This window comes from Eubalaena glacialis, chromosome 2, assembly GCF_028564815.1.
Source record: "Eubalaena glacialis isolate mEubGla1 chromosome 2, mEubGla1.1.hap2.+ XY, whole genome shotgun sequence".
NCBI lineage: Eukaryota > Metazoa > Chordata > Mammalia > Artiodactyla > Balaenidae > Eubalaena > Eubalaena glacialis.
The window spans coordinates 183,122,814-183,148,523 of NC_083717.1; the positions used below are offsets into that span (position 1 = coordinate 183,122,814).

General features: G+C 35.8%; 1 protein-coding gene and 1 pseudogene across 1 annotated transcript in view; one reads left to right on the forward strand and one right to left on the reverse strand.

Annotated features, from left to right (window-relative positions):
* The window catches only part of CATSPERB (cation channel sperm associated auxiliary subunit beta), a 126,580-nt gene that overhangs the window by 99,561 nt on the left and 1,309 nt on the right, over positions 1-25,710 (reverse strand). Inside the window, exons 2-4 of the mRNA XM_061181498.1 lie at positions 15,555-15,643; positions 13,250-13,390; positions 9,051-9,111 (exon numbers count right to left, since the gene is read on the reverse strand). Coding sequence (XP_061037481.1) covers positions 9,051-9,111; positions 13,250-13,390; positions 15,555-15,643 — 291 coding nt within the window. The remainder of the gene's footprint in view (positions 1-9,050; positions 9,112-13,249; positions 13,391-15,554; positions 15,644-25,710) is intronic.
* LOC133085789 (pyruvate dehydrogenase (acetyl-transferring) kinase isozyme 3, mitochondrial-like) lies at positions 16-1,173 on the forward strand (annotated as a pseudogene).

A 25,710-nucleotide genomic window follows, 5' to 3' on the forward strand; every position in this document is an offset into this window, starting at 1 on the left:
GTTAAAAGTTAAAGAATGGGTGGGCCTGGGGAAGCCAAGGTGATGAACTCAGCCTGGGTGCTGCAGCAGTTGTACCCATAAGTTGAGGCTGAAACCAGGGTGTGCTCACGAAGAACACGCCTGACCCGAACAGCTCAGCTGCACAAGCCCTCATGTCCATCCAGGCCTCTAGGTGGATCTGTGCACCACCCTGGCGAGGATATGGCTCTTCTAGTGGCTGCTTAAACAGCTGGTAAACAAGTAGATCAAGTGCTATTTATGCTTCTTGCTGTCACTGCTCTTTATCAAGCAATTCCTGGATTGGGGGAAAGATAATGGTGTGAGAAAATATCCTATATGTTTCTACAAAAGGAGCTTCCTGCACAACTGGCCAACACAATGAGAGAAGTCAATCTTCTGATGGGTAACTTAACTGGCCTTCAGTGTGACTGGTTCAAAGTTGGTATATGCATAGCTTTCTTGAACTTCTGAAACATGAAAATAAGAGCCCTGAGAATCCACAGGTCTTGTATAACTTTCTACAAGTCTTGATAAAAATCACAAATAGAAACAACAATGTGGTTCCTATAATGGTACATGGAGTGATTGAATATAAGGGGAAGTATGGGTTTCATCAGCAGTAATAGCCAATATTTTCTGGATTGGTTTTATACCAACTGTATCTCTTCCCACATGCATATTAACCAGCATACACTTCTGTTTGGTGGTGATACTAATCCTGCTCATCCTAAACACACAGGAAATATTAATCTCACCTGTAATGTGGCTCATACAGTGAAAGATGTATATGAGCAGCCAAGAGACTGTGTGAACAGTGTCAACTGGTAGACCCACAGCTGGAAGTTGAAGAGGTCAATGCCAAAGCTCCAGGCAAACCTATTCAGGTAGTTTATGTGACCTCATATCTGTTTCATATGCTATTTAACAACTCAGTGAGAACAACAATAGAACTGCACCAAGAGTTACAGAAAAGAGGGCTATCTGGCTGTTAAAACCTTTGTTACTTTAGGTTAAGAAGACACATCCATTAGATCAGTGACTAAGGTGATGGTACCTATTCTGAAAAATAGCACCATAGTTATTCCACTGATCGAATGTTTATTTTCTCTATATCAGCTGGACATTTTCCATGGAGTCCTTCCTACAGCTACTCCTGTTCTTCCATTAAACTAGTAACTTGAGTAATTTTTCATTTTACCTTGCTGCAGTGTGGTTACTGCCTGACATAGAAGAGTGCAGTCTCCCTATGGTTCTTGTAGCCTCATACCCTCCACCTCATTATTATAGAGTTGAGTGTCCACAGTCTCTTCAGGATTCTGAACTTCTTCCCCATTCCAGACACAGCAGATACCTACTGTTGCTCTTTGTGACCAAGTATCGTGCTTATCTCAGACTACAAATTAGGGCCCAAGGTATTTGGAAGTTAAAGACATCAGTTGAATCTACCTTGATAAGTCAGTATGCCAAGGTCCTTCCTCCCTTATATGCATCTCTCCTCCAATCTCTGGTTTAGATTTATGCCTTCCTCCCCCATTGTGAGGCATCTGTACTTTTGTGTTAGATCGCACTCACTGATGCACTGATTTTACTTTAAAATTCACTTGTGTACTTCTATTCTGTTGATTAATGTGTTCTAAAAGTTGTCTTGGGGAAAAAAGGTAAAAGAATGAAAAAATATATCTTATGCAGATACTAATCAAAAGAAAGGTGTAATGGCTATATCAGTATCTGACAAAGGAGACTTCAGATCAAGGTAATATCAAGAATAAAGAGGAAAAATACATATGATAAAGGGATCAATTCACTGAAAAGGTATGACAGCCCTAAATGTGCACATGCCTAACAGAGCTTCCAAATACATGAATCAAAAGCTGATAAAACTGGGGATTTCCCTGGCGGTCTAGTGGTTAGGATTCCGGGCTTTCACTGCAGTGGCCCAGGTTCAATACCTGGTCCGGGAAATGAGATCCCACAAGCTGTGCAGCATGGCCAAAAAAAAAAAAAAAAAACCTAATAAAACTAAAAGGAGAAATAAACAAATCAACAATTATAGTTGGATATTTCAACACTCCTCTCTAAGTAACTGAGTAGTGAGTGAGGATATAGAAAAGCTGAATAACACTATCAACCAACTGACCCAATCAACACTTATAGAGCACTCCAGTGAAAAACAGCGAAGTAAGTATTTTTTTCAAGTGCACGGGGAAGATTCACCAAACAGGCCATAAAAACCATCTCAACAAATGATCATACAAAATATGTTCTCAGAACATAATAGAATTAATCTAGAAAAATCAGTAACAGAAAGATATCTGGAAAATTCCCAGATATATGGACATTTTACAACACACTTCTAAATAACCACAGGTCAAAGAGAAAGTGACATGGGGAATTAGAAAATATTCTGAAAGAAAATGAAAACACATAAAAATTTATGAGATGCAGATAAAGCAGTGCTAAAGAGAAATATATAGTAGTAAAATATTTATATTAAAAAAGATCTCAAATCAATTATCTGAAGCAGGGATTAAAAGATAGTACTGGCCTTATAAAGTGTCAAATAGTAAATATTTGGGGTTTTGTGGGCCATATGGTCTCTGTCTCAACACTTCAACTCTGCCATGGTAGCCAACAAGCAGCTATAGAAAACATAAATAAATGAGCACAGCTGTGGTCCAATAAAACTTATTTACAAAAACAGGCAGCAGACCAAATTTGGTCTGCAAACTGTAGTTTGCCACCCCCTGATCTAAAGGTCCCCAACTTAAGAAACTAGAAAAAAAAGGAGCAAATGAATCCCAAAGGAAGTAGAAGGATGAAACAGTGAAATCAACGAAATGAAGAACAGAAAAACGATAGTCACAATCAATGAAATCTAAAGATGCTTCTTTGAAAGGATCAATAATGTTGATGAACTTCCACCAGATGAATCAAGAAGGAAATAAAGATGCAAATATCAATAACTAATATTAGAGATGAAATAGGGCACATCACTATAGACCCTTTAAGGTTAATAAAAGAATGTCACAAAAACGCTTTAGTTACAAATTTAACAATTTAGATGAAATGGACAAGTTCCTTGAAAGATACAAACTGCCGAAACTCACTTCAGAAAAAACAGAAAACTTGAATATTCCCATATCTACTAAGGAAACTGAATTTGTAGTTAAAATCCTTCCCACAAAGAATACTCCACGCCCAGAAAACTCCACTGGTGAATCCCACAAACATTTAGTGAAAAAAATGATATCAATTCTACAAAAATTCTTCCATAATATAGGAGGGAACTCTTCTCAACTCATATTTATGTATTTCCCTTTTTAGAAAAGAGCTTTATTTCAAAGCAATTTAGATCTAAAAGCCTACATACTTTGTCCTCTGACCAGGTCTACCTACCAGTCAGGATTTCAAAAACTGCAAGCAAATCAAACACCTGTGAGATTCTGGGCAGCGCCCACCTTCGTTTCATTGTGGCAATTAAACCAGGACTCCCTTTGAAAGAAGCTTCTGTGCAAAACGCCGTATTTCCTAGAATGAGGCTCATTGTTTTTCCACCTTGAATTCACCCACTTAAAAAGAAGACCCAGAAACCCAAACTTTTAGAACTCAGTCCCAATATCACCACATAAATCACTTTCATTCTAGCAATTGTACAATTAATAGCCCCAAAATTTCCTTTATTTAACAGAGGGCTTCAAGGCAAGGCAAAATTTCTCGTAACACCCCTGTCTGCATCTGCCAACTGTCTTCCGTGGGAATCAGCAATACTTCACTCTTAAAGTCCTGGAGACGACCCCACCTGGCAAGCAGAGCCGGATCCCACCGGGGAGGAATGTAGACAAAGGGCTCCTTGCTGGTCCCAGCACTGCTGTCAGACCCAGAAACAATGAACTTGCTCCTTACTCATAAACACTGTCCAATAAAAAGGCTACCATAAAACTCAGAAGCTAAATTTTCTGCTCAGATTCCTGGATAAAAACGATTTTTAAAAATCTGTGTAATTCAGACCAAAAGATGATTATTCAAAAGAAAATCAAGAAATAGAAACAACTTTCTAGTAAAAGCTTGTTGGAAGACGGATTCCAATACGATAAAAACGATCTAGATAAGTCCTTTTGTCTATGGGGAATGCAGTGTTATCAGCCCCTTACACAAGCCCTCCTGATACTCCTTATAGACAGCATTTCAGTTCAGAAATCAAAGTGGAAATACCTTTGAAAGGAAAACAGTGATGTGGCTGGAAAACCACGTGCATCTTGGCAAACGTTTTCCTACCCACCACGAGCCTGGGTTTTCTGATAAGGTCACTGGCTTGGCTTTCCCGTCAAAAACATTCTTTAAGTCGTAGGGAACAGAGGAATGGAGACTTGGTGTCTGAGCGCGTGTCTTCCGAGTTCCATATCTGGGGCTCAAGAGCCAACAGCAGGATCCTGTGGGACTCATGGAAAGTTCCCCAGGGCGATGAAGATTCTAAAGTTTCTTAAGCTCAGTATGAACTCAAGTCTGGTATCACCTGTGCTGGGCTCCCTCAACTCCTGCCCAAAGCCCTGTGCGCCCTTGGTTTTCAGCTTAAAGCTGAGCACCGCCCCCAGCGTTCATCATCAGCAACAGCTGAGCAATTCATTTGGTAAAGACAGCATTACCAGATACCGAAACGAGATAAAGATACTACAAGAAAATAAAACTCCAGACTGATAACCCCAAGAACCCACTAGCCAAATGAGTCCGGCACTGCACAAAAAGGATAATGCATCGTAACTAAGAGTTGTTTATCCTAGGATTGCAAGGCTGGTTGAGAATTCAAAAACGAATCAATGGAATTCTTCATATAATGGGATGAAAGAAGAAAATCCTTATAATCATCTCAATAGACGCAGAAAGAGCATTTAACAGAATTCAACATCAATTCTTGAACTCAGCAAACTAGGAATAGAAGGGAACTTCCTTAACCTGATAAAGGGCATCTGCAAAATACCTACAGATAACATCATACTTAATGAGGAAAGGCTGAATATTCTCTCCCTAAAGTTGGAAACAAGGCAGAGATGTCCTCTCTCACCATTCCTATTCAACATTGTACTGGAGATCCCACCAGCACAATAAGGCAAAGATAAACAAGTAAGTAAGTACGTAAGTAAATACATATATAAATAAATAAAATGAATCATATTAGAATGGAAGAAATATATAAAATTATCTCTATTTCTAGATGGATGTTTATCCATGTAGAAAATCCCAAAGAATATACAAAAGACTATTAGAACTAATAAGTGAATTTAACAAAGTTGAAAGATACAAAGTCAATCTACAAAAATCAATTACATATTTACATATTATTAATAAACAATTGGAAATTAAAATATTAAAAATAACCTTTTAAAGTAATACCAAACACATGAAATACTTAGATATAAATTTCTTAAAGTATATGCAAGATCTCTATGCTGAAAACGACAAAACCCTGATGAAATAAATCAGAGGAGATGTAAATAAATGGAGAGATATACTGTGTCCATGGATTGGAAGACTCAATATTGTTAAGACGTCAATTCCCCCAAACTAATCTATAGATTCAATGCAATTCTAATTGAGATAAAAAAAAAATCACAGCAGAATTTTTTGTAGAACTAAACAAATTGATTGTAAAATTTACATGGAGAGACAAAAGAACTAAAAGAACAAAAGAAAAAGATCAAAGTTGAAGGGTTAATATTACTCATTATAAGCTTATTATTTATAAAGCTAAAGTAATCAAGTGTGGTATTGGTAAAGGATAGAGAGCCCAGAAATAGCAACTCACTGGACACAAAATAGCTTTTACAACAAAGGTGGTGGAATAATTGGATATCCATATTTCCCCCAAATTACCCTCAGTCCATATAATGTACAAAAACTAACTTAAATTCAGTCATAGACCTAAATACAAAACCTAGAACCATAAACTTCTAGAAGTAAATATAGGAAAACCTTTTTGTGGGTTAGGCAAAGATTTCTTAGATATGATGCCAAAAGTACAATCCATAAAATAAAAAACTGATAAATTAGACTTCATCAAAATTAAAAACTCTGATCTACAAAGGACATTCTTAAGAGATTAAAAATACAAGCCATAGACTGAGAGAAAATATTTATAAATCATATATCTGATAAAGGAGTTGTATCCAGAACATACAATGAACTTGCAAAAGATTTGAACAGATAATTCACCAAATGGCAAATAAGCACAAAAAAGGTTGTTCATTGTCATTAGTTATTAGGGAAATGCAAATTAAAACCATAATTAAATGTCACTCTACACCTATTAGAATGGCTAAATTACATACATATTAAAATATATTTATATATAAGTATACATATATACATATTGTATAAATATACATATATGTATAAATGTATATGTATACATGTATGCAAACATACACACACACTTATATATACCAAGTGCTGGCATGGATCCAGATAACCTGGTGGTGAGAATGCAAAATGATACTGCTACTTTGGAAAATAGTTTGATAATTTCTTACACAGTTAAACTTACACTTACCATATGACACAGTAATCCTACTATCTGGTATTAGCCAAATGCAACAAAAATTTGTGTTCACCACAAGAATCTGTATGAGAATGCCTATAGCAGCTTTATTCATAATTGCCAAAAACTGAAAAAATCCAAATGCCCTGCAACAAAATAAACTATGGAACTATAAGAAAACAAAAAAAACTACAACATAGTGAATCTCAAATGAATTATGCTAAGTGAAAGCAGCCAGACTCAAAAGATTACATATTTGATGATTCCATTTATATGGCTCCGGAATAAACAAAACAATAGGAACAGAAAACAGATCCATGGTTCCTGGGGCTCAGGAGACAGAGAGTTGAATACTGCTGGGGTAATGTTATTGGATGATGGAACTGTTCTAAATCTCAATTCATGATTACACAATTGTATACATCTGTGAAAACTTATAGAGCTGGGCACTAAAAACGGTATATTTTACTGAATGTAAATTATACCTTATTTTAAAATGAAAAAGAGAACAAATTGTGAAGTATAAATTAAGGAGGGACTCTTTTTACCTTCAACAGTTCTATGTAGTTCAAATTTCAAACTGCCTTCACCACTTTCTAGCTATCACCAAATCTCCATATGGCTCCATAGGCCTCAGTTAAATCATTCAAAAATGGAGCTAACAATAGTAACTAACACATATTGAGTAATAAATGAATTTAGTTAGGTAAAGTGTTTAGAGTCGTGCTGAAAATATAAGAATTCAGTAAATGCTACCGGCAAGTTCTACTACTACTATGATGATTATTTTGCTACCTTTGCTGTTGATGTTACGTAAACTACCCTTCCCAAGATTTTACAGATACATAATACTCAAATTCATGGCATGGCAGCAAATAAGATATGATTAAGGAGTAAAAAGTGAATGAGCAAATATGGTCTCCTTCCCCCTGAAGATTTTCTTTCCTGATTTCTATCATATTACTAATATTAGACCATTCTCTTCTATTACATTATAAGCTCAAATATATTTCTTTTTACTCAATCCAGAAGTTGTATCAAGATAGGCAGAGATCATTTGGTCTCTTTCCATAAAATACTTAAGTTTTCAGATCACCTTTGTTCTTGCCTGGGTGATCTTAGAATCAATGCATTTCTGAAATTAAATTTTATAAATAGAAGAAGTGAAAATAACAAGTGATCTTCACTTCTTCGATTGTCAAACTAATGTCAATATTAGGCCAAGCAGCTAGAACAATCCATCATTAGACTGTACTCCCTTTTTTTTTTTTAAAGGAGTACAATTTTCAGGATGAATTCCTTGAAAAAAAATCACAAAAAGTTCTGATAGATTAATTTGAAAAAACTGAGATGAATAAAGGATAAAAATAGTGATATAATCCATGTTAGCTGTTATAATACTGGGGCTTCTTTTGCAGTCTTTTATCTTTGATGCTTCCTTATATAGAGTCTTTTCTATCCTTTCTGCCTTATTCTCACTTTCCCCCTGCCATTTACTCTTTAGGACACACAATTTGGTTCGGCCTTTAACTTTCCCATACTTAGAGGGGTTTGCCTGTATGATCCCCCCATCCCACTGTCCCAATTCCTCATCACCTGCTACATTTGATTGGCACACAAGTGGGTGCAGGATCAATTCTAGGCCAGTTGAAGATACTCTCCTGGGGATTTGAAATTGGGCTGGCCCCTAGGAAATACATATAAAACTTTGACAGCAGTGAGGCAGCTTTAGGAAACTAGTCTGCATAAAAGGAAAAATAAATATAGATGTACAGAAAATATAGATAAGAGAAACGGTGAAAATATTCCCTGGGTTCTTGATGGTTCTCCATTTCTTACTTCTAATTCCTTCTTATAATCTGGCTTCATTTTTGTCTTTGGGTTCCACAACAAAAAGAAATTTAGTCTTTTTCCTTTAGTGAGGTCAGGATGGTTTCTATTTCTTGCACCTACCATATTAGAATAATATACCCTTTATCATTTTTAAACTATGGGTCTGTATCTCATGCCTGAAGATCTACTAGCTCAGTCCACTAGCTCAATACTCACACCTTCTGGAATTTGACTTTCCTGCTCTTTCCTTCTTGGTATTTACAGTAGTATATAAACTAGGCTGCCACATAGCACTTAATAGTAGACTCAATGGTAAACTAATACACTACATACTACATTTTAAAATTAATGATTCCATTTCATTAAAATTAATTGGTACCTGACTTTCTCAATACTATGAATTTCAAGTTCTAGAAAATGAGTTTACTTTAACTAAAGAATAATATAAATGCTATGTATGTCAGAACCATCTATCTATAATATAACTGCCAGGTAAAATACAGGAAGCCCAGTTAAGTTTGAATTTCAGATGAATCACTAGTTTTTAGTAAGTATGTATGTCCCAAATACCACAGGAGACATTAACATGAGATAACATAATTTTTTAACATAATAAATTGTTTTTATTTGATAAATTTGGCAATCCAGACCCATGTGTAAAATAGTGAATTCAGATCATTCTTACCTGTATTTTTTGTAATGTTTTCTCTGGGAATATCAATCAACCAATAAACTCGATCACTGAACTTGAATAAAGAAGACATCAGAAAACAGTGTTTTACAATGTTAATAGCAACACTTACTTTGGCATATTCTACCCTATATTTTAAAAACTAAAATTAAACAAAAACATCCAACGTATATGTCCTTTACCCAGCAATTTCACTCTTGGGAATTTATCCTGCATTATACTCACATATGTGTGAAATGAAATGTGTTCAAGGATATTTTTCATCATTGTTTGTGATAGTAGAAGATTGGAAATAACTAAAGTATTCATCAGTTATGTGTAAGAATATAGCCATGAAATGGAATATCATACAGCCAAGTTCAGACAGCACAAAGCTGAAGCATTACTGACTTGATGTGTCAGAGGACAGAACATGCTGCTGACAGAAAATTTAGGAATTTAAGAGGAAAATCCCAGGCAAAAGGGAGCTTTAAAAATAATGATCTAAGAGTTAAATATAAACTCTTTCCATATCCTTGGGCAACACAAGTGCAGGGGAGATCCTCAGAAGGCCATGTGAAAAAAAAAAAGTCAGCAGTGGAAGTTAGTAGAACTGAGCAGAGATATCAGCTGCTGAAACAATAGGTAAGACATTTTGCAATTTGTGCCAGGGCAATTAATAGCCTTTTAGACCACCACCAACAAAAACATCAGCAAATTCTTGTAAGAAAATAGCAGAATCCAGAGTTGTTACAGCTTATTATCTTCAATGTCCACTTTTCTCCCAAAAATGACAAGACATGGCAAGAAACAGGAACATGTAACTGATATTCAGGGAAAAGAAGATAAACCATAAACGGACTCAGAATGAGTTCAGATACAGATGAAGACTTCAAAGCAGCTATTACAAATAGGTAAACGGATTTAAGGAAAATGTGTTAATGAGGGAATGGATAGGAAATCCAGCACCGAAATGAAAAATACAACAATAAAACCAAATGGAAATAGTGAGGCTGAAAAGTATAACTGAAATAAAATATTTACTAGATGAGTTCAATAGATTGGAGATGGCAAAAGAAAGAATAAATGAACTTAGGGCTTCCCTAGTGGCATAGTGGTTAAGAATCCGCCTGCCAATGCAGGGGACACGGGTTCAAGACCTGGTCCGGGAAGATCCCACATGCAACGGAGCAACTAAGCCCGTGCGCCACAACTATTGAGCCTGCGCTCTAGAGCCTGTGTGCCACAACTACTGAAGCCTGCGTGCCTAGAGCCCATGCTCCGCAACAAGAGAAGCCACCACAGTGAGAAGCCCGTGCACCACAACGAAGAGTAGCCCCTGCTTGCCGCAACCAGAGAAAGCCTGCGCACAGCAACAAAGACCCAACGCAGCCAAAAATAAATAAATAAAATAAATAAATTTATTTTAAAAAAAGAAAGAAAGAATAAGTGAACTTAGATATATAACAACTGAAATTATTCAATTTGAAAAAGGCAGAAAATGATTAAAGAAAAATAAATGGAGCTGTAGAGATCTGTGGGTCAATAAAACATGTTCCAAAATGTGCCTAATTGGAGTCCCAGGCAGGAAAAGAGACAGAGAAAGGGGTAGAACATTTCTTTGGAGAAATGGTGGCTGAAGACTTTCCAAATTTGGTAAACTTACAATCCAAGTAGCCCAGAGAACCTGTCAGGGTAAATACAAAGAGAACATCTTAAAAGCACCCAGAGAAAAATAACACATTACATACAGGGGACAATAATAAAATTAATAGCTGACTTCTCATTCAGAAACAATGGTATCAGGTGACATATTCAAAATGCAGAATGACATATTCAAAATGCTGAAAGCAAATGAAGTCACCCAGCAATTCTATATCTGACAAAATAATCATTCAAAAATTAAGGTGACCACTAAAAAACTACTAGAATTTATAAATGAGTTCAGCAAGTTCAGGATATAAGATAAATATACAAAAATTAATTGTATTTTTATACACTTGCAAAGAACACTCTGGAAATGAGAATAAGAAAGCAATTCTCTTTACAACAGCATCAAAAAGAATAAAATATTAGAAATAAATTTAACAAAAGAAGTGCGAAACTTATACTCTGAAAACTACAAAAAAGTGCTGAAAGAAATTCAAGAAAATGTAAATAAATGGAAAGACAACCCATATTCATGGTGATACTCCCAAAACTGATTTACAGATTCAACACAATCCCTATTAGAATCGCAGCTGGTTTCTTTGTAAAAATTGACAAGTTTATCCTAAAATTCATATGGAAACTAGTGAAATTTATATGGAGACTAGAAAAACAGTCTTGAAAAAGAAGAACAAAGTTGGAGGACTCATTGTTCTCAATTTCAAAACTTACTACAAAGCAGCAGTAACAAAACAACATGGTACCGGAATAAGGGTAGATGTATAGATCAAAGCAATAGATTTGAGAATCCAGAAATAAACCCTCACATTTAGAGTTGATTGATTTTCAGCAAAAGTGCCAAAACAATTCAGTAGGGAAACAGTAATAGTATTTTCATCAGATGGTGCTAGGATAGCTGGATATCCACATACAAAATAATGAATGTGGACCCCCCCTACCCCATACCACACACAAAATTCAACTCAAAATATATCAAAGACCTAAATGTAAAAGGTAAAACTATGAACCTCTCAGAAGAAAACATAGGGGTAAATCTCCATTCCTTTGGATTAGGCAATGGTTTCCTATTTATGACACCAAAAGAATAAGCAACAAAAGAAAAAATAGATACCTAAGACTTCATCAAAAACATTTTTGTGCATCAAAAGACAGTACCATGAAAGTAAAAAATCAACCCATAGAATGGAAGAAAATATTTGCAAGTCATTTGTCTGATAAGGGACTTGAGAATGTATAAAGAACTTTTACAACTCAACAATAAAAAGACAACTCAATTAATAATCTATATAGATATCTTCACAAAGAAGATGTTCAAGTGGCCAATAACACTGTTGAGCAATGAAAAGATGCTCAACATCATTAATCATCAGGGAAATGCAAATCAAAATATAATGAGATAGCACTTCACACCCACTGGGATGGCTATAACAAAACAAAACAAAACAAAAAACAGAAAATAACAAGTGTTGGTGAGAATGTGGAAATTTGAACCCAAATACACTGATGATGGGTATGTAAAAGAGTCCAACCACTGTGGAAAACAGTCTGGCAGTTCCTCAAAAAGTTAAATATAGAGTTACCCTATGACCTAGCAATTCCATTTTCTAGTTATATACAGAAGAGAAATAAAAAAACAAAATTTCCACACAAAAACTGTACACAAAAGTTCATAGCAGCATTATTCATAATAGCCAAAAAGTGGAAAAAACCCAAATGTTCATCAACTGATGAATGGATAAACAAAATATGGTACCAAAACAGTGGGATATTATTTGGCAATAAAAAGAAATGAAGTTCTGATACATGCTATCACATGGATGAACCTTGAAAACATTATTCTAACTGAAAGAAGCCAGTCACAAAAGACTGCATATTATATGACTTCATTTACATGAAATGTTCAGAATAAGCAAATCTACAGAGACAGAAAGTAGATTAGTGGTTGCTTAAGACTGGGGAGTAGAAGGTAGAATGCGGAGTGATTGTCAATGGGTATGGGCTGTCTTTTGGAAGTGATGAAAGTGTTCTAAAATTAGATAGTAGTGATGGTTGCACTCTATGAATATACTAAAAACCATTTAATTGTACACTTTAAATAGGCAAATTGTACGGTATGTAAATTATATCTTAATGAAGTTGTTACTGCCCCCCCCCCCACAAAAAGGTGAAATAAAGACATTTTCAAGGGGAAAAAACTTCCAGAGAATTAATTGCCAGCAGACCTGCACTGTAAGAAATGCTAAAAGTTCTTTATGCTGAAGAAATATGACACTGGATGGCAATTTATGCCTACAGAAAGAATGAGGAGCAGTGGAAACAGTAAATATGTGAATAAAAAGTAAAAAAAAAACTCACATGAATCTTTTTCTTTTCTTCTCTTAATTTCTTTAAAAAAATGACTTTAAAAAGTATAACAATGTATTATTGGGTTTAAATCACATATAGATGTAATATTACTGGACTAGCTGTTTTTAAAAACACATGCTAAAAGGAAGAGTATTCTTCTCGTTAATAACAAACCACAGAATAAAATAAAATGTAATTACCAAAGTTAAATTAAAGTGAAAGATGCCCGTATATGTACTATTTATGATTCCCAAGCTTGGAGCAAGTCCTCCTGATGTGAACACGCTTAGAAATTCCTTTGAAGTAAGCTCAATTTCAGATTGGAAAAAACACTGGATTTTCTTTAGGAAAGAGAAAAAAACAAGTAGTGACAATTTGATGGTGAGAGGCATATTTTACATTAATTTGAAAGTGAGGAGAAATCTATGAAAAGTAGATGCTGCTGAAGATTGCTATCTCTAGTAATTCCAGTCTTTAACTTGGAAAAAAAATCTATTTTGAAAAGTACACTTTCAGAACCCATCAGCCTATTATGCTAGTGTCATCATAGGTTTCAATTCATCCTGTAATAATCTTTTCTGTCATAGAAATGGTCATAGAGTTATTATGTTTAACAAACATAGACTTAAAGTCACATGCTATCATATGTAGAAATTCCTATTTTATTAAAATCATTATTTTGTGTCTAAATAAAAAAGCAAATGTATAAAGCAAAACTCATTTTACTGCATTTTTATTGAATATTTCCCAGTTTTGAGAAGGTATATGAAAAGGCAGCAATCACAAATGGTGGATTTCCCTGAAAACCAATATGGAAAAGAAGAGCTTCATCTCACTTAGTTCTCCTAGTAGTTAAGATCACTCTGGGCAAGTTACCTATCTGAATTTCAGTTTCCCTATCTATAAAATGGGGAAACATATTCATTTTAAAGATATTTACTGACCCCTTACCATGAATCAGGCAGTGTTATAGGTGCTGGTAAAACAGAATTGAACAAAACAGGCAAAAATCCCCGACCTAATGGAACTTATTTTCTAATGGGGCTTGGCAGGGAGAAAAACCCAAACCCTTTTCCTTTGTCTTACACTTCTCCACAATTTATTGCACTTTGTTAAGATGTTATATAAGCTCCCAATTCTAAGGATCCCTTTGAGTTACTCATTGTTGAGTTCTCCCATGGGTATGTGCATTGCATGTATAAATAAACTTTGCTTTTTTTTGTTTTGTTTGTTTGTTGTTTGTTTTTGTTTTTTAGGGTTTTTTTGGCTGTGCCGTGAGGCTTGCAGGATCTTAGTTCTCAGACCAGGGACTCAACCTGGGTCACGGCAGTGAAAGCGCCGAGTCCTAACCACTGGACTGCCAGGGAATTCCCAAACTTCATTTTTATCTCCTGCTTAATCTGTCTTTTGTCAGTTTGTTTTACAGGCTCCAGCCACTGAACCTAAGAGGGGAGGTTCAGTACTCCCCTACAGTACTTATCTTACAGAAGATTAAATGTCATAAGGAACATAAAACATTTTGAAAAATGCCTGACAAACACTTTATAAATGCTAGCTATTATTTCTACTAATACTTCTTCTAGAACTACCACATCACAACTATCCAAAAAGTAGATTATACTTCCCTTTCAAAAGGACAAAACTGAGGATCAGAGAGGTTAGCTAACCTGCCCTAGGGCACACATACCATATACGGCAGAACCAAAATTTGACCCCAGCTCTGTAGGTCTCTCTTCCTCTAGAGCCCATTCCTTTTCCAAAATATTTAATCACAAATAGGAAAGACACGTGTGACTCAAAGGGCTTGCACTTCACAATAGTTGTAAATAAAAAACTAAATATACGTTTGGCATATTAAGAAGGAACCGGGAACTAAGTCAAAACAGACTTTAGGATAAATGTATTTGTCCTCATGGGGTGTTTTTCTTTGTTTTGTTATATTTATCATAGATTTTTAGACAATCTGTGCAATTTTTATTAATTTATGTTTTTGTTAGCATTTGTTGCATGACTATCTTAACAGTACATTTTATTTTGTTGTGTTTTTAAAAATTTTGGCATTATTTGAATCAAAGGAGTCAAATAATCCCTTACCCAAAATGACACCTGCAATGTGGTACTTGTTATAAAAGGGAAAGATTCTTTCCCAAGGTCATGTGAGGTAACGTTCTTTCTCTAACAGGCTACATCTGTCAAACTTCAAATGGACAGATCAGAACCATAAAAAATGAAGATCATTACAGCCAATCTTTTAAAAAAAAGGGATGGAGGCATCTTAAAAAAAAAAAGCAAACCACCCAGGGTGTTCGATGGCTAAATGAAATATTTTACTTGATCCAAGTGGAAAGAATTAGAAAGCATAGAAAGGATTATTTGTATCAAATTTCACCTCCCCAAGTCTGAAAATAGTAGAAGGTATTTGAAAAGAGTACAGTGCTACTGGTTTCACCTATGCACTTAAAAGGAATATGAGGGGTTGTAGCACATGCTATTAGTGGACCTTACCAAGTCATCAGAGGAAAGATACAACTTGATTATTTCATTCTTTTGGGGGAAACCTTGGCTGGCACAAGCAAAGCGTTTCTCCGTATCACCTAAATAATACAAACATATATATATATTTTTAGGTCACTAATGAAGAATTTCCATTAAAAGAACCATATTTTTTAAACAGAAAATATTTTTAAAAGTATAAGAATTATAATTGTATATTTGAAATTCACATCACTCTAGATAAAGTTTAAATCTTCCACTTTATTTTTTCATTTTAAAGATACAATGTCAGGACACTAAAAAGGAAGGTTTGACTGAGCACTAAAATAAAATATAACACGTGCTAGGCTATGATACAAATTTTCAGAGGTGGCCAAAAACCAGTTCTTCACTCTTAAACTCCTCAACCTTGGTGAACATATAAAAGGGACAGAAGTTGGAGATTGGAGAGTGAATTTATGTTTTGATAGAGAGCTACTGATATGAAGGTGACTCCTCTCCCCAAAGGGTGGGAGTGTTGGGAGGAAGATCCCTCCTTCTTATCTTGTTCTAAAGTGAGTCTTTCTGGGAATTCCCTGGCAGTCCAGTGGTTAGGACTCTGTGCTTCCACTGCAGGGGGCATGGGTTTGCTCCCTGGTCAGGGAACTAAGATCCAGCATGCTGTGGCATGGCCAAATAAAATAAAATAAAACAGAGTCTCTCATAGACAGCATAGAGTTGGATCATGTGTGAGTATTTGTTTTTGTTTTTGTTTTTGTTTTGATCATGTGTTTTTACCCATTCTGCCAATCTCCCAGTTTTGATTGGGAAATTTAATCCATTTGTAGTTAAAGTGATTACTGATAAGGAGAGACTTACTTCTATCATTTTGCTATTGGTTTTCTATATACCTTATAACTTTTTTGTCCTTCATTACTGCATTACTGCCTTCTTTTGTATTTAGTTGATTTTTTTTTTGTAGTGAAACATGTAAATTCCTTTCATGTATATTTTATAGCTATTTCCTTTGTGATTACCATGGGGATTACATTTAACATCCTAATGGTATACTACCCTAATTTGAATTTATAGCAGCTTAACTCCAATAACATAGAAAAACTCTGCTCCTTTAAAGCTCCATCCCCACCCCTTTCAGTTGTTGATATCATAAAATTATATCTTTAAATATTGTGTGTCCCCAAAACATGAACTAATAATTCTTTTGAATGCATTAGTCTCTTAAGATATGTAGAAAACAAGATTTGGAGTTACAAACCAAAATTACAATGATAGTAACTTTTGCACTAATAATTTTTTTCTTTAGATGTATTAGTCTCTTAAATCATGTAGAAGATAAAAAGTGGAGTTACAATCCACTGTTACAATATAATTACCCACATATTTACCTTTATTTCTCCCTATGGCTTCAAGTGACTGTCTAGTGTCCTTTCATTTCCCCTTGCAGGACTCCCTTGAGCGTTTTTTACATGGCAAATCTAGTGGTAACAAACTCCCTCAGCTTTTGTTTATCTGGGAATGCCTTAATTTCTTCCTCACTCTTGAGGACAGTTTTCCCAGATATAGGATTCTTGGCTGACTGGTTTTTCTTTTAGCAATTTGAATATATCAGTCCACTGCCTTCTGGACTCCAAAGTTTCTGGTAAGAAATCTGCTTATTATCTAATTGAGGATTCTTTGTGTGTGGTTATTCACTTCTCTCTTGCTGCTTTCAAGATTCTCTCTTTATCTTTGGCTTTTGAAAGTTTGATTATAATGTGTCTTGGTGTAGGTCTCTGTCAGTTCATCTGACTTGGAGTTTGCTTAGCTTCCTGGATATATATATATTATACATATTTATGCCTTTCATCAAATTTAGGAAGTTTTTAGCCATTATTTCTTCAAATAGTCTCTCTGCTCCTTTCTCTCTCTCTTCTGCTGTTACTCCCACAATGTGTGTGTTGGTCCACTTGACGGTTTCCCAGAGGTCTCCTACACTCTACACTTTTCTTCAACCTTTTTTCTTTCTGTTCCTGAGACTTGATAATTACAATTGTCTTATCTTCAAGTTGCTGATTTTTTTCTTCTGCCTGCTTAAATCTGCCTTTGAATCCCTCTAGTGAGTTTTTCATTTCAGTTATTGCACTTCTCAGCCCCTGCATTTCTTCTTGGTTTCGTTTCAGGTTTTCTATTTCTTTATTGATACTTCCATTTTGCTCATACATTGTTTTCTTGACCTTCACATCTTCTTTGGTTTTGGGAGCAACTTTAACATGGTTGTTTTAAAGTCTTTGTCTAGTAGATGTGCCATCCAATCTTTTTTCAGGATAATTTCTGGTGATTTATTTTTTCCTTTAATGGGCCATACTTTCCTGTTTCTTTGTATGTCTTATAATTTTCTGTTGAAAACTGGACAGTTGAATCTAATAGTGTGGTAACTCTGGAAATTAGATTCTCCTCATTCCCCAGGATTTGCTTTTTTTTGTTACTGTTTTTGTCTTTTGGGTTTTTAAAAAATTGTTGTATGTTGGCTCTGTATCAAGGATCAACCTCAGGTGTAAATTTAAGGTCTTCTTAGGTCTTTTATGAGCCTGTGTCGTTTTTCCCTGGGCATGTGTGGGCACTTTGTAATTTATCCCCTTAAATGCAGTTTTTTTTGTTTTTGTTTTTTTTGATAGTCTTTAATGTCTTGCTCCCAAAGAGGAAAAAAATGAAAAATGAAAAAGGGGGTATAAAGGGCACTGGCCCTTTAAGTCCCTTGAAAATCTGTTCAGCTGAGGGAGAGGAGCTTGCAACAATGAGGGGAGGTACAACAACAATGGCTGTCTGCCTCTTTGTCTGCACCTCTGTGATCAGAAGCAGCAATCAGCAATCAGAGTACAGATCCTCAATATTTGGAAGACAGGGTCCTTTTTGCCCACCCTAGCTTCTGCAAGCTGTGTGTGACTGCTCCGGGAACACGTGCACAGCTGCATGCCATGAGGCTGAGGGTGGGGAATGGGTAGTTTCTACAGTGATAAGGGTTGACAATGACTGAAGTTAACTGCAACTTACTGTCCAAGCCTTCCCCTAGAAGTTGTAAGCCTTCAGCAGCCTTCAGAGTTCCAAAAAAGTTACATCAGACAGATTCGGCCAGTGCAGTTGCTGTCCAGCTGGGGAGGCAGATTTCTTGTGCTTCTCACCTGCCATCTTCCCAGAATCCTCTATCCCTTCTCCTTATCTTGAGTTTGAGGAAAGAGGCTGTGATGGGACCACTCATCAATGTCATAGGTATTCCTCTAATCTGGGGTATAAATTCAGACTCCTTCTTGGAAAAAGGCAGGACTTGATTTGATGAAGAGGATAGGCCCTATCCCTTGCTAGACCTGCATAGCTATTTTCACAAGAATCCTGCTAAGTCATCTGAGAAAGAAACCCCCCCATCCTTTTTAAAAAATTTATTTATTTAATTAAATTAATTAATTTATTTATTGTGGCTGCATTGGGTCTTTTGTTGCTGCACACGGGCTTTCTCTAGTTGCGGTGAGCAGGGGCTACTCCTCGTTGCCGTGTGCAAGCTTCTCATTGTGGTGGCTTCTCTTGTTGCAGGCTTCAGTAGTTGTGGCTCACAGGCTCTAGAGCACAGGCTCAGTAGTTGTGGCGCACAGGCTTAGCTGCTCCGCAGCATGTGGGATCTTCCCAGACCAGGGCTCGAACCCGTGTCCCCTGCATTGGCAGGCGGATTCTTAACCACTGCACCACCAGGAAGCCCCCCCCTCCATCCTTGATATCTAACCACTCTCAATATCTACTCAAATTCTTCATCCCCTACCATCTACCCAGATGGTCATGCTGGCCTGCCCTCAGCAAGAATACTGTTTGGTTAGCTGAGCAAGAATCCTCCCTACTCTTGATGTCTCCTCTTAGTAATTTTCCATCCAAAGACACAATTTCCCCCACAATGAACCTGCTCCTTGGCTATAAATTCCCACTTGCCTATGTTGTATTTGGAATTGAGACTAGTTCTATACTGAGATCTTTTTTCCTCAATTGCAATAGTCCCTGAATAAATTGTAGTTTTACAGCTTTAAATATTGTCCAGCTCTGGTTTTCTTTGGCACAATGAAGTTGAAGCCAGATACTGCAAAAGTACTGAAGGACATCAGAGGTAAGGCTAGATGAAGGGTAACTACAAACATCTTTTGTAACAAACATGGGTTTTGGTGGTATACAATGGCAAAGTACTTTTTAAAAAACTGTCTAAAGATGAGTTAGGGATGTTTTTATATTACTTTTTAAAAAGTGTTTTAAATTTTCTGACCTTTTCTTTTTAACATCTTTATTCGAGTATAATTGCTTTACATTGTTGCATTAGTTGTTGCTGTATAACAAAGTGAATCAGCTATACCTATACATATATCCCCGTATCCCCTCCCTCTTGCATCTCCCTCCCACCCTCCCTATCCCACCCCTCTAGTTGGTCACAAAGCACCAAGCTGATCTCCCTGTGCTATGCGGCTGCTTCCCACTAGCTATTTTACATTTGGTAGTGTATATATGTCAATGTCACTCTCTCACTTCGTCTCAGCTTACCCTTCCCCCTCCCCGTGTCTTCAAGTCCATTCTCTACGTCTGCGTCTTTATTCCTGTCCTGCCCCTAGGTTCTTCAGAACCTTTTTTTTTTTTTTTTAGATTCCATATATATGTGTTAGCATACGGTATCTGTGTTTCTCTTTCTGACTTCCTTCACTCCTCTGTATGACAGACCATATTCCATCGACAGTAATATTCCATTGTATATATGTGCCACATCTTCTTTATCCATTCATCTGTCGATGGACACTTAGGTTGCTTCCATGTCCTGGCTATTGTAAATATAGCTGCAGTGAACATTGTGGTACATGACTCTTTTTTTTTTTTTTTTTTTAAAACATCTTTATTGAAGTATAATTGCTTTACAATGGTGTGTTAGTTTCTGCTTTATAACAAAGTGAATCAGTTATACATATACATATGTTCCCATATCTCTTCCCTCTGGCATCTCCCTCCCTCCCACCCTCCCCATCCCACCCCTCTAGGTGGTCACAAAGCACCAAGCTGATCTCCCTGTGCTATGCGGCTGCTTCCCACTAGCTATCTATTGTACATCTGGTAGTGTATATATGTCCATGACACTCTCTCACCCTGTCACATCTCACCCTTCCCCCTCCCCATATCCTCAAGTCCATTCTCTAGTACGTCTGTGTCTTTATTCCCGTCTTGCCACTAGGTTCTTCATGGCCTTTTTTTTTTTTTTTTTTTCCCCCCTTAGATTCCATATATATGTGTTAGCATACTGTATTTGTTTTTCTCTTTCTGACTTACTTCACTCTGTATGACAGACTCTAACTCCATCTACCTCATTACAAATACCTCCATTTCATTTCTTTTTATGGCTGAGTAATATTCCATTGTATATATGTGCCACATCTTCTTTATCCATTCATCCGATGATGGACACTTAGGTTGCTTCCAGGTCCTGGCTATTGTAAATAGAGCTGCAACGAACATTGTGGTACATGACTCTTTTCGAACTATGGTTTTCTCAGGGTATATGCCCAGTAGTGGGATTGCTGGGTCGTATGGTAGTTCTATTTGTAGTTTTTTAAGGAACCTCCATACTGCTTTCCATAGTGGCTGTATCAATTTACATTCCCACCAACAGTGCAAGAGTGTTCCCTTTTCTCCACACCCTCTCCAGCATTTATTGTTTCTAGATTTTTTGATGATGGCCAATCTGACCAGTGTGAGATGATATCTCATTGTAGTTTTGATTTGCATTTCTCTAATGATTAATGATGTTGAGCATTCTTTCATGTGTCTGTTGGCCATCTGTATATCTTCTTTGGAGAAATGTCTATTTAGGTCTTCTGCCCATTTTTGGATTGGGTTGTTTGCTTTTTTGTTATTGAGCTGCATGAGCTGCTTGTAAATCTTGGAGATTAATCCTTTGACATGACTCTTTTTGAATTAAGGTTTTCTGAGGGTATATGCCCAGTAGTGGGATTGCTGGGTCATGTGGTAGTTCTATTTTTAGTTTTTTAAGGAACCTCCATACTGTTCTCCATAGTGGCTGTATCAATTTACATTCCCACCAACAGTGCAAGAGGGTTCCCTTTTCTCCACACCCTCTCCATCATTTGTTGTTTGTAGATTTTTTGATGATGGCCATTCTGACCAGTGTGAGGGGATACCTCATTGTAGTTTTGATTTGTATTTCTCTAATGATTAGTGATGTTGAGCATCCTTTCATGTGTTTGTTGGCAATCTGTATATCTTCTTTGGAAAAATGTCGATTTAGGTCTTCTGCCCATTTTTGGATTGGGGTCTTTGTTTTTTGGATATTGAGCTGCATGAGCTGCTTGTATATTTTGGAGATTAATCCTTTGTCAGTTGCTTCATTTGCAAATATTTTCTCCCATTCTGAGGGCTGTCTTTTCATCTTGTTTATGGTTTCCTTTGCTGTGCAAAAGGTTTTAAGTTTCATTAGGTCCCATTTGTTTATTTTTGTTTTTATTTCCATTTCTCTAGGAGGTGGGTCAAAAAGGATCTTGCTGTGACTTATGTCATAGAGTGTTCTGCCTATGTTTTCTTCTAAGAATTTTACAGTGTCTGGCCTTACATTTAGGTCTTTAATCAATTTTGAGTTTATTTTTGTGTATGGTGTTAGGGAGTGTTCTAATTTCATTCTTTTACATGTAGCTGTCCAGTTTTCCCAGCACCACTTATTGAAGACACTGTCTTTTCTCCATTGTATATCCTTGCCTCTTTTGTCATAGATTAGTTGACGATAGGTGCGTGGGTATATCTCTGGGCTTTCTATCCTGTTCCATTGATCTATATGTCTGTTTTTGTGCCAGACCCATACTGTCTTGATTACTGTAGCTTTGTAGTATAGTCTGAAGTCAGGGAGCCTGAATCCTCCAGCTCCATCTTTCTTTCTCAAGATTGCTTTGGCTATTTAGGGTCTTTTGTGTTTCCATACAAATTGTGCAATTTTTTTTTTAGTTCTGTGAAAAATGCCATTGGTAGTTTGATAGGGATTGCATTGAATCTGTAGATTGCTTTGGGTAGTATATTCATTTCCACAAAGTTGATTCTTCCAATCCAAGAACATGGTATATCTCTCCATCTGTTTGTATCATCTTTAATTTCTTTCATCAGTGTCTTATAGTTTTCTGCATACAGCTCTTTTGTCTCCTTAGGTAGGTTTATTCCTAGATATTTTATTCTTTATGTTGCAATGGTAAATGGGAGTGTTTCCTTAATTTCTCTTTCAGATTTTTCATTATTAATGTATAGGAATGCAAGAGATTTCTGTGCATTAATTTTGTATCCTGCTACTTTACCTAATTCATTGATTAGCTCTGGTAGTTTTCTGGTGGCATCTTTAGGATTCTCTATGTATAGTATCATGTCATCTGCAAATAGTGACAGTTTTACTTCTTCTTTTCTGATTTGCATTCCTTTTATTTCTTTTTCTTCTCTGACTGCTGTGGCTAAAACTTCCAAAACTATGTTGAGTAATAGTGGTGAGAGTGGGCAATGTTGTCTTGTTCCTAATCTTAGAGGAAATGGTTTCAGTTTTTCACCATTGAGAATGATGTTGGCTGTGTGTTTGTCATATATGGCCTTTATTATATTGAGGTAAGTTCCCTCTATTCCTACTTTCTGGAGATTTTTTATCATAAATGGGTGTTGAATTTTGTCAAAAGCTTTTTCTGCATCTATTGAGATGATCATACGGTTTTGATCCTTCAATTTGTTAATATGGTGCATCACATTGATTGATTTGCATATATTGAAGAATCCTTGCATTCCTGGGATAAACCCCACTTGATCATGGTGTATGATTCTTTTAATGTGCTGCTGGATTCTGTTTGCTAGTATTTTGTTAAGGAGTTTTGCATCTATGTTCATCCGTGATATTGTCCTATAGTTTTCTTTTTTTGTAACATCTCTGTCTGGTTTTGGTATCAGGGTGATGGTGGCCTCGTAGAATGAATTTGGGAGTGTTCCTCCCTCTGCTATATTTTTGAAGAGTTTGAGAAGTATAGGTGTTAGCTCTTCTCTAAATGTTTGATAGAATTCACCTGTGAATCCATCTGGTCCTGGGTTTTTGTTCATTGGAAGATTTTTAATCACAGTCTCAATTTCTGTGCTTGTGATTGGTCTGTTCATATTTTCTGTTTCTCCATGGTTCATTCTCAGAAGGTTGTGCTTTTCTGAGAATTTGTCCATTTCTTCCAGGTTGTCCATTTTACTGGCAAATAGTTGCTTGTAGTAATCTCTCATGATCCTTTGTATCTCTGCAGTGTCAGTTGTTACTTCTCCTTTTTCATTTCTAATTCTGTTGATTTGAGTCTTCTCCCTTTTTTTCTTGAGGAGTCTGGCTAATGGTTTATCAATTTTGTTTATCTTCTCAAAGAACCAGCTTTTAGTTTATTGATCTTTGCTATCGTTTCCTTCACTTCTTTTTCATTTATTTCTGATCTGATCTTTATGACTTCTTTCCTTCTACTAACTTTGGGTTTTTTTTGTTCTTCTTTCTCTAATTGCTTTAGGTATAAGGTTAGTTTGTTTATTTGAGATGTTTCTTGTTTCTTGAGGTAGGATTGTATTGCTCTAAACTTCCCTCTTAGAACTGCTTTTGCTGCATCCCATAGGTTTTGGGCCATCGTGTTTTTATTGTCATTTGTTTCTAGGTATCTTTTGATTTCTTCTTTGATTTCTTCAGTGATCTCTTGGTTATTTAGTAGCATATTGTTTAGCCTCCATGTGTCTGTATTTTTTACAGATGTTTTCCTGTAATTGATATCTAGTCTCATAGCATTGTGGTCGGAAAAGATACTTGATACGATTTCATTTTTCTTAAATTTACCAAGGCTTGATTTGTGACCCAAGATATGATCTATCCTGGAGAATGTTCCATGAGCACATCAGAAGAAAGTGTATTCTGTTGTTTTTGGATGGATTGTCCTATAAATATCAATTAAGTCCATCTTGTTTAATGTATCATTTAAAGCTTGTGTTTCCTTATTTATTTTCATTTTGGTTGATCTGTCCATTGGTGAAAGTGGGGTGTTAAAGTCCCCTACTATTATTGTGTTACTGTCGATTTCCCCTTTTATGCCTGTTAGCATTTGCCTTATGTATTGAGGTGCTCCTATGCTGAGTGCATAAATATTTACAATTGTTATATCTTCTTCTTGAGTTGATCCCTTGATCATTATGTAGTGTCCTTCTTTGTCTCTTGTAATAGTCTTTATTTTAAAGTCTATTTTTTCTGATATAAGAATTTCTACTCCAGCTTTTTTGATTTCCATTTATCTTTTTGAAATGCCAAATTGCTGTCAGGAATATGCTGACAGATAGTTTCAAAAAGTAAATCAGGACTCAGTCTGTCCTTCCAAACTGAAGGTTCATTTGAACAATGAACATTAAATTAAATACCTTAAAAAATGCATGCTGTGGAGTGAGCATTTTGAATATAGGCAGCTGGAAATGTTTACATTAGTATGTGATTTTGTTACTGGAAATCTCATAAATATATCATCTATAATTACTGTCATATCTGCAATACTTTAGAAACTTGAAAATGGAAATTTTTTTACTTGATTTAAATATTTCAAATGAATTTCAATGAAGTTTGGAACTATTTGCTTAAAATGGAAAAAAGTTGACTGACATACAGAAAGCTGGAAGCTTACTAAAATTTTTTCAATAAAAACCTTTACAAAGTTGATAGATGGGATTGAAAAATGAGTATCATGATTTATTCATTAAGCCAACATGCATTTATCCCATTTAGATATACCAAAATTTGCGAGATATATTTTTAATATAATAGCTAATTAAAGTCAAATACCAAAATAAATTGAATTAGAGCCAGATATTCAAATCTCTATAAACTTTGACTCCAAGATTTCAAAAACTATATTTACATCACATTTTCTCACCAAAAATCTTTAAATTTCAAAGAATTTTATGATGTTGATCAGTACACTTTATAATAATTTTAAAAGATTATTTCATCCTTTTTCATCCCCTTTTAATTTCTGGTTTTTGTGTAGGTTTACAAGGTACACAATATATTAGTACAGTAGTACAAGTACATAATTTAAAAATAAATAGAAAATATTGGAGAACCAAGCTTACACTTTTTTTTTCAACT